The sequence below is a fragment of the Chroicocephalus ridibundus genome, chromosome 5, assembly GCF_963924245.1.
Source record: "Chroicocephalus ridibundus chromosome 5, bChrRid1.1, whole genome shotgun sequence".
NCBI lineage: Eukaryota > Metazoa > Chordata > Aves > Charadriiformes > Laridae > Chroicocephalus > Chroicocephalus ridibundus.
Window position 1 is genome coordinate 69,387,222 of NC_086288.1, and position 10,546 is coordinate 69,397,767.

Here is a 10,546-nt window from a genome sequence, read left to right on the forward strand (position 1 = left end):
TTAGTTCTGAGAGCAAGAACTTTAAATGAACTCAGTAGTATTGTTACTGTTCGAGCAGTAAATGAAGTATTATTTTTTTGACACAAAATGACCTGATTCTATGTAGTAACACTTTTTTTCCTCCCTCTCCTTTGAAACGTACTTTAAAATTTTACTGAGAAAAAGCAGAATAAAATGCTAAAGTAGATGTGCCAGGCTAAGTTAGAATTTACTCATTTACCAAAGAATCCATAATTTAAGACTTACTGACCTTGAAAGTGCTTGCTTTGCTATTTAGATTTTAACAATGGACCGCAGGGTAACGGGTAAAGCTTGATGTAACTTACAGGGTTGGCTTATTTTTAGTAGTTGGCAAGTTTGGAAGGTACCGTCATTGAAAAATGGGTATTTCAGAAAAAAGTAACTGGAAGCATCTTAAGGACTGAAATTATAGAAACTGTAGTTGTACAAAAAAAAAAAAAGACTTAACGAACATTCTACATCCAGTAGAATTCGTAACTTAAAAAATAACAACAGAAGCTGACTGGGGAGCAACTGAGGACTATTGATGAAAAGAGGCAGAACCCTTCCTAGCCCCATTCAGACAAGCCCGGCTGCCACTGTACCAGTATTTAAACTGGCCTGTGTTTCACAGAAGTTCCAATGGTTATGGAGGGAGGAGACACTCATGCTGTGGTCTCACACGTCTTGAGAGACTGCAAAAAGGGTTTTTAGTTGTTGAGTTTGGCAAAAGAGGCAGAAGACTCAGGTGCTCTGGAATAAAAAACAAAAATAAGGAGTTGGAGGGAAGAAAAGCTTTTAGAAGTAGAGGGACGTAAAAGCTATCAATTTCCACTCATGCTTGAGCCTAAATGCTATGGTTTCCTCAACAGAATTCCCAATTTTGCCACAAGCTGGATTATGATTGTTAAGATAAAAACATGCTTAAATTCCTTTAATAGTAACGTAAATTCAAGATTATTTCTTGTAATGAAGTGTTTATTTTATGAAGCAAAGTCTTCACTTAGCTGTAAGGATTAGGAAGGGCAAGCCGAACAGTGCATTTTGTGGGTCATGCGTGTAACAGCCCTCTCCTGAAGCAGTGTCTTTTAAGCTTTTTCTCCCCAGTGTTACATTATGCTTCAAAAAAGCAAGTGCAAAACTTGAGTCTTAAACCTGAAAGCCTGTTTTAAACCTGTGCTTGTTCAATCTACTGTTAAAAACTGAACCAACGCTAGGCCTGTCTTCCTGTGCTGCTTGAGACAGGCTCTTCTGTGATTTCCCAGAATCAGGACAGTCCAGGCTGGAAGGGACTTTGAAAGACCATCTGGTCCAACCCTTTATGGGAAAGGTGAGCCTAGATGAGATCATCTAGCATCTTGAAAGCCTCCAGCAGTGGGGATGATACTACATTCCTGAATGATTGTTCTTGTTATGAAAAAATTATTTCCAGGGAGAAAATCCTCATACGGCAGGTTCTCCAGCTCTTTAATCATCTTTGCAGCCATCCTTTAGGCCCTCTCCAGTCTGCCCATGTCTTTCTTGAATTGTGGGGACCAGAACTGGGCACAGTACTCCAGCTGCAGCCTGACAAGCGGTGGGATGATCATATCTCTATCTGTCTCTGTTAGTAATGATGTCCCGGTGGATGCTGCCCAGGATCCGGTTTGGCTTTGTGGCTGCACTGTTGACTTGCGTTCAGCTTGCTGTCCACCCTTTCCGCAAGGCAGCTTCCCTGGTGCACAGCCTGCCCTTTTTGGTTATTCCAGCCCAGGGATTTAGGCCAAATGCCTCTTAGTGCAGCCACTATGCCTATTGGGCCAGTAAAACAAGGCTAATGTGGTTTGTAATAAAGGCTACCTGTCTATCGTCTGGGGAGGTGAAAAGTTAAGTTGTTAAAGTTACGCTCTGTTACGCTTTTTCCCAGTTAGAATTTTATACAAGGGCGTACCCCTCCCCCCCCTGCAAAAAGTCTAAATCAATAAATTCTTAACTTCCTCACAAAAGAGGCAGGCAAGGTTTCTCCACAAAACGTTGAAGTATTTATATTAGAAACAAAACAATTTTGAATTGTAGATTTATATTTTACTTATATTCAAAGTAGGAAATAACATTCCTCGTAACAGCTCAATGATACAATGAGAGGTAACTATTGCAAAGTGATTAACAGTTGACTTTTAAATGATCACGTACTGAATTTGCAGACATTATATTCCTGTAAATTAACCTCTTTCCAGGCATTTAATAGTAACATCAATGGTACAATTAAACAGATACCTCCAGAAAGGAACATTCAGATTTTTCCTTATGTATAAAGCTCAATTACCAAAAATACAAAAATCCTAAAAGTAATTTGAAATACATGAGAGGAAAAAGTGCTATGGCAGAAGTTTAATATTTTTATCATCTGTGGAGTAAGTTACAACTTTCAAGAATTTGGTGCATTTTTAGGCACTGCTTTTGTATTTTTATTTGCCTGAATTGTACAGCAGGACTTGAGATGCCCAAAAACTGTTTAAGATAAATTTAAGGCAACCAAGTGCAAAAGCTCAGTGTACATTAGATAAATGTAAACAGAACATTTCAGAGTAGAAATTGTACAACTATTACAAGTCCATAGTATTGACAAAGGCCAAAACCATTCTGCCTAGAGACACAAATGCAAAATGTAGTTACGCTGATCAAGCCAAAGAATTACAAATTCCTTGAAATAAAATATCGTTTCCTCTAACACGAGGCAGATGCATTACATTGCTGTGCTAGAATAAGTGCCCTGCTTTCCCCCCCTATGTAACATGCAGTCTCCCACAGGTTTGTTCTGTTTGTTATGTACCAGCCAACAACAGAGCTCCAAATGTTAAAGCAAAATGCACAACACAAACAGATGGAATGTGAATGTACAGATATTGGACCTTTTAAAAAATACAGTACCTAGGATTCCCCATTTTAAACAGTTTTCAGCATATTGCATAGCAGTGAACTCATCTGCTACCTAAAACTGTTGCTGTTGACCCACATGGAGTTCCTCTTCAAGTCTTCTTTCAGTTTTCTTTCATACTGTACAGTGGGTCCACAAGTTTATTGTGCACATGCATTAAACCTTGGGGGGAAAGCAACAATGCCAGCTTTACATTAGTTACTTTTTCAACATGTCTTTCTAGCCACATTTTTATCTGGAGTTTGCCTCAAAAGTATACATTTTAAATAGTTAACCGAAGAGAATAACAATGGCTATTTAAAATACTTTAAAATCAGAAGTTAAAGACAGCATATGTACTCCTGTATCACTTGAATACTATTGACACCTTCAGTGTAAAGTGAGCTTTACACTGAGACAGCTCTCTGATAACAGACCTATCAAAAAATAGATCTGGAATGCTTCCAAATTAATTGAATACATGAGATCCACCCATCCTTCCTTTGTATTAAAAGCTGCATAACAGCAACATAAAACTTTCTCCTACCACGAACCGTCATAAAAATCAGATGGTGCTTTTACAGCTTGAATTGCGATGTTCTAGCACTGTGGTATTACTGTCTTTGTAATTAATAGTGTGCTTGTGGTCCCAGACAGGCAAAACCAGACTAAATGTATCCAGACTGTTAATGCAGATTCAGAACTTCAGTAGTTCAACTATTCTCTATTCTAGCTGGGCTTTTTCTGGTCGTATTCAAGTCATCCATAGCTGTGATTAGGGGAGTATTTTTTTTTCCCCCCAATTCAGATACTTTAATTTTGAAGAGTGCTGAAAAGATCAATTTATTTTTTTTTTGTTACAAGTAAAAGTGTTACCTACATCTAGGTATATATGACATTCAGTCCCTGGTATGTTTTTAACCTCATTTCGCCATAAGGACTAATAACAGCAACTGATCAGTGTTCACAATTTGCAAAATAAAAGTCCATTTTAGCACCAAACTAAAGATTAACTTCTAAAATTACAAATTTGAGTAATATGCAACGTTAAAAGTAGAGAATTTTTCTTAAAAACCATTAAAGAAGTCTGACAGTAGTGCACATTTTAGCGATTATCTATGGCAAAGACTATTCAAATACCTTTGCTACATGATGCATCTGGTGGCAAACTTAGTGTCACTGCAGCAACATTAAATTCGAAAAACTATACAATCTGAGGTCATTACTGTAGATGACCACAACAAAAGGCATTTTATGCAGCACCTAGTTCTATTCAGTGTGTATCTATTTAATATAAAATGCAGGCGTTACTATATCTTTCTCCACTTAGTGACACATTCTGCCAACCTTAGAAGGCAATGTAACAAAAGAAGAGAGTTTCTTAGATTTCATGAAAGATAACTATTGGGTTGATGTACATGGGAAAGATCGAGCCAGTAATATTTTTCAGGAGTTTAACAGTAAATGAGAATATATTAAGTATACCTTTGACACAAAAGACATTTGTACTGAAAGAGTAACAGCTGCACACACTACTCAAACTAGAACCACGTTTTGAACTTTAAAGCATTCCACTTCCTACCAGTGTTTTTCTCTTCTAAAAAAGGGAAATGAAAGGGAGATAATTACCCACTTCCTAGAGGCATGAAAAATGCTTACAAAGTATTGCCTCTGCCATATTTAATGAAGGATATTTAAATCCCCTGAAATTGTTTCAGGAAAAAAAAAAGTCAGAAACAAAAGCTTTTTTTAAAGATATGCAGAGTCCTTACTTGATAGATGCCAAACCCATTATTTCAAAGGAAAGTTTCACTGTATTCAGATATCTGCATACAGTTTTAAGAAAAGCATGCACAACTACGGAAAAACTATCCTGAAATTAACTTATCTGCAGACTAATTAGTAAATTCAAAATTCATTTTCTGCTTCATTCTGCAGGAGAGTTACCTTTCCCTTTTCCAATGAGAACATCTAAGTACACTTGATAATTTTAGCCTCTAATAGGTTTTCAGAAAGCTAGAAAAAAGTGAAGGGGAATAAGAGTTATTCTAGTTACCAGCCAGTGCGGTACCTGATTATCAAAAAGATTTGAGATGTTTCACATAGTACCGTGAGATATTTTAAATGGTGAAAAAAAAAGTCACAGTAAATAGCTGCCATAATTAGCAATCATTAAGAACTACCTAGCTTCTTAAGAAGTCTAACCTGAAGATCAAGATTCAGAAATAATTCCAAATTTGACCCACATTGATTTCTCCTCCATCTTAAAAGGGGAAAATCTCACTGATTTGAGAATAGATAAAATTAAGCAAGTTTAAAGTAAACAGCTTTTTACAAATTCTATTGCTCTGTATTACAGGGTAATTAAATACAGTGTGACACAATAGCACACATTCATATACTTTAGCCCTTGATTTTTAAAAGCAATGTTCAGTGTCATTCACACCTAGTAATTCTACATTAGGTTTGTATCTTTTCCAAGCAAAGCTTTTGTTTATATGAAATACAGGAAAATGTTTAAAATTCATCCAAGCAGTTAAAGAAGTTTGTCGTTGTAAACAATAATAAGTACTATCTAGTAGCTTGATACACAATACATAGCAAAGAACAACATACTGAAAAAATCCAAAATTAACAAGTTGGCCACAAACGGTATCAGGATAAAAATCACGTTAATGCCAGAATTGCAATCTAATGCATATATGGACACTGGTGAAATAATGCTTTAAAAAATAATTTCATAAATTACAATCTTGATCTCAGCTGCCTCAACTACTACAAGTATCCATGCTAGTGAGAAAGATTTACACAATTGCATTTGCTGTGCTAATATAGTTAGGAGAAAACTACTTTTCTCAGCTTCTACAGTCTCAGTGAAACAGAATTCACATCTAGGAACTCTCAATGACTATCAAAAATCCCAACTTTAATCTTGCCTCAGTATACCTACGACAAATACAAAGAGCACAGCCGAAGCCTGCAATGCATTAAAAGTCATATATATTGTTATGCTAATCGCACTGTATGAAAAAGGTCCTCAGGTGGCTTCAAAGTCTGTACCACACAATTCAAGTTTACTAGACAGCACATTATAGCACAGAGCAAAAGAAGCATGAAAATATATCAGAATTAATAAATGTACCAAGTTTTCTTTAAGAGAAACTTTCCAGTATATTTAAGACCAATATTCTGGAACACCAGACTGCTGCTGTTTTACTTACAGCTGAAGATTACTAAACTATCATTTCAAATTGGAAGCAAAGGAAGTATTTTTCCAAAGTAGATTTGCCAGGAATGTAAGGAACACAAGTTACGCCTCCTAGCACTTTTCCATTCAGAAGCAGTAAGTTAACATTTAGTATTTTGAATACATAACATATACATTAGCTACTGTAATGTGTTGGAAGGCTCAGACTAAATATAGCTTACTTTTTTTATTTAAATACCTGTAACCTCTGATTCAGTGCTCACCTTTAAAGTACTTCACAGTTTTAACTCTTAGTTCTAAAGTAGCATCTTCATCACATACAAAGATAGTACGAGGGTGTTGCTGGAAAGCAGAAACTGTCCACATATGATTGACTCCTTCTTCAATTGCTTTGTACAGTGCAAAAGCCTTATGTGCACCTGTTATAAGAATCATCACCTGCAAAACAAAGGTATCTTTACTTTCGATCCCAATATCAATACCGACTAGTCTTGAAAACAGACACATGCAACTAGAACTAAATGAGTTCTTACTTCTCTAGCATCCATCACTGTACCCACACCAACTGTTAGCGCCATAGTTGGTACTTTAGATAAGTCTCCATCAAAGTATTTAGCATTTGCCAAAATGGTGTCCATTGCTAAAGTCTTTAATCTTGTTCTTGAAGACAAACTGGATCCGGGTTCATTGAATGCAATGTGGCCATCTGGACCAATGCCTTTTCAAAGTTAAAAGAAGTAAATCATTCCAGACCTGAGAGTCAACAAATATCCTCAAACATTGTAAATGAATAAAAAAGTTTTAGGACTCATTTTTTCCTTTTGGTTTCCCATTTTAAATAAAAAGCATTCAAAACTTACTTGAAATTAAGTTATTAGAAACTTGGACACCAACCATTCTGTTTTGAGATTCATATGGATTCTTTGTTAGTCACAGAACTTTCTTACACCATAATTGAAAAAAGTGGTTTTAGCTAAGTTATGAAAACAGCGATTAAAGAGTTGGTGTATTTGTTTGAAACATAACTAACCATAGAGCATTTCCTCATACCTCCAACAAACAGATCAATCCCCCCTGCTTCTTCAATTTTCTTTTCAAACGCATCACATTCCGCCTGTAAGTCTGGAGCATTCCCATCAAGGATATGAGCATTATTTGGATCTATGTCAATATGTTTAAAGAAGTTATTCCACATATAGGAATGATAGCTCTCTGGATGATTTCTGGGAAGTCCTGAAATTTTGAAATTTAGAGTGAAATCAACCCATTAGAAGATTTAGCCAAACAGCCTTAATTCTAGTCTATTTGTAAACCAACGTAGGGCATGCAAGACAAACCTAAGTCAGTCAGATAAAGCAGCATTTGAAATTATATTGAGAAGAAAGGTTTCCCTTTGGCATGCACAAGGTAATCTATTTACATTCCCTTCGCATGTGTCTTATCACAAAGAATGTAAAGTCTTGAAAAGAAATGCAGTCACAATACTATGTGACAACACACTTTCAACAGATGTACTGTAAAGTAATTTACAAGCACTAAATTTAACCCAGAATCCACCTGGACTAGTTTATTATTTGCATTTTTGTGGATAAAGAATAGAGAAAAATGCAGATGACCCCATGTACGCAAGTCTAACTTAGAAGCACAAAGATCTAGATTGACTCTGTGCTTTGTCAAAGTATTTAACAGTTTTAGTAACAGAAGAAAGTTATCAGTATAGCGTGCTCTCAAATAATCAGCACATCTTACCCACATATTCATCCATGTTGAAAGTCTTTACATATTTGAAAGAGAGATCTCCGTTCTTGTGATATTCTATCAGCTTTTTGTAGCATCCCAAAGGTGTACTACCTGTTAAATAAAGTTTTTCTACTGTTTTATCTATCCGCACAACATTTTAAGTGTATTTAAATCTCTTCAGAGTCAAATTTTGCTACAACGCTTTTCAACGTAAAATAAATCTGTTATTTCTCATTTAGTATTTCTCAGCTTCTCAAACTTTGTCACAACTATTTACATGAACCAAATCCATATTTAAAAAGAAATATGTTGGAGTATTACCAAAAATACATTTGTGTTCTTTTAAATACTGTATCTGTTAGCAATGATACAAACATAGTTCTAGGTTTAGTCATTTACATAGGCTTTGAATAAAACTTGCCTGTTGGTAGACCAAGCGTGAAATATCTTCCTTGACTTGGCTTGAATTGGATAATACGATTACAGATGTATTTTGCTGCCCATTCGCTTGCCTGATCATAGTCTTCAAGAATTACTAGCCTCATTATGGCCGTGAGGAACTTGTGTGATAAAATAAACTTAAACCTGGAGAAAACGTCAAAAGTTTTAAAAATAAGCACCTTATGAATAATTGTAAAACTCTTAAGATTTCAGAAGAGGTAAAAAATGACCTTTTATACCGATGACCTAAATAAAGGATATTTCACTTGCGTAGGCAAATTGCACTCTTGCAGTTCTTGTTCAAGGTAGACTGTTGGACAACCAAAAGAAAAGCTACAGGATCCAAGTGACAGATTACAGTCAAAATATTTATTAAAATTCACAGACTAATTTAAAGTAACTTGTAGGAAAACACTAAAACAAGATGAGAACAAGCCATTTTGAACTTCGATTTTTTAATCGTTACTGTTAGAAAAGAGGAAATACTCTGCTTGAAATAAAAGCAAACAAGTAAGTAAAGAAACACGAACTCCTGTTTCTTACAACCAGCTGAATACCTAAAATTTCAAAAATAAGGCCCACAATAACCCCATGCTTCTATATTCAAAATACATAATTGGAAGTAAACAATTAAAACTCCTTTCACTCTCATTCTAGCTCCATAACAATGCTTCAGTAAATATATTAATCTGCAAAAAAAACATTAGATATTTGAAATCTTTACAATTCACAGAAAAATTACCCATAAGGTCACTTTTTTTTTTTTCAACATAATAGAACATAACAGAATCACTGAATGGCAGGGTTGGAAGGGACCTCTGGAGATCATCTAGTCCAACATCTAGTCTGGCAGGGGGGCCAGAGCAGGGTCACTTAGAGCAGGTTGCATAGGAACGTGTCCAGGCGGGTTTTGAATGTCTCCGGAGACGGAGACTTTAAAAAGAAGTCAGTCATTTTTTATAGGCTCTGATTGTGAGTACAACTATACCAACTATTAAAATGACTATCTAGAAAACAAGCTTGGCTGCTAGAAGTACAAGTGCATCTCTTGCATTAAGCAAAACTCATTTTTCCACGAGTTTCTGCTTAACAGAGTCTCGTAATTATCGGGCTCTTTGGCCAGTTCGCAATGTATTACTTTTCGCTTCCCAGGTCTAAGTGTGCCTGGCGTTAGTCAGAAAACAACATCGCTGTCAGAAAGCCTAAGGCCAACAAAGTGCCAAACCACCCCCTAGCTCTTAGCTGACCCAAAATAAGGCCCGCTGTAGAAGAAATATGAATTAAGTTACAGCAGTACTCAACAGGGTAACATCTGTTTGTCCCACTAAACAAGGAAGGAAACAGACACCACCCTTTGCTGGCTGCGCTGCCTCCTCTCCCGGGACAGAGAGACAGACTCACCTCTGCAGAGGCAACGCTACTCCACAGCCGCCGAAAACGCTACCACCTCCTCCAGGAGGGCAGGAAAGCCGGCCACCAGGCCCAGATCCCGCCTCTTTGGGGCAGCCTCACAAAGCTCTACGGATTTTACCCTGACAACATGGTGATGCTCTCCAAGAGACAATAAATCTACGTTGTTAAAGGAAGAGACCTACTACCCGCCCGCCCGCCCGCCTGCCCGCCCCCACCTCCCTCCGACCCCGACGCCCCCCCAGGGCGGCCCCAGGCCCCGCGGCCCTCCACAACCCGCGGCCAGCAGGGCCCAGCCTCACCCCACCACGGAACCCGGCCCTGCCCGACCCCGCTCACCCCCAGCAGAGCCCGTAGCGGTGACAAGCAGCGCCGGGGCGGCACCGGAGGGAGGACGGGGACAAGGACCGGGACCGAGACCAGCGCCCGCCCCGCCACCGCCAACAGCGCCCGCCGCGCAACCCGGAAACACCTGGCGGCGACCGGAAGTGAGCGCGCGGCGCACGCATGCGCGAGGGCGGCCCGGTACGGGCGGGCCGTGGGGGCGGGAAGGAGAGTACCTCGGGCGGGCCGTGAGGGGAGGCTGATGCCGGGGTAGGGCTGAGCCGAGGAGGTGCCTGCCCTCAGGGCAGCGCCAGGGGAGCTGCTGGTGGACAATGGGTTGAGAGCAGCCCTGAGGAGAAGGGCTTGTGGGGGTGGGTGGAGGAAAAGTTGGACGTGACCCGTCAATGTCCGCTCGAAGTCCAGACAGCCAGCCCCATCCTGGGCTGCACCAAAAGCAGCGTGGGCAGCAGGATGAGGGAGGTGATTCTGCCCCTCTGCTCCGCTCTGGTGAGACCCCACCTGGAGTG

The 10,546-nt window shown here is 38.8% G+C and overlaps 1 protein-coding gene across 1 annotated transcript; it reads right to left on the bottom strand.

The window, feature by feature from the left end:
• Positions 1-2,352: 2,352 nt before the first annotated feature.
• On the bottom strand, positions 2,353-10,172 carry GNPDA2 (glucosamine-6-phosphate deaminase 2). The gene is made up of 8 exons (XM_063336240.1): positions 10,035-10,172; positions 9,687-9,836; positions 8,262-8,429; positions 7,854-7,951; positions 7,155-7,337; positions 6,638-6,822; positions 6,368-6,542; positions 2,353-3,079 (listed from the first exon to the last, which is right to left on the bottom strand). Exons 3-8 carry the CDS (start codon positions 8,387-8,389, stop codon positions 3,021-3,023), a joined length of 828 nt encoding a protein of 275 aa, XP_063192310.1. The 5' UTR covers positions 8,390-8,429; positions 9,687-9,836; positions 10,035-10,172; the 3' UTR covers positions 2,353-3,020.
• Between the last annotated feature and the right edge of the window lie 374 nt (positions 10,173-10,546).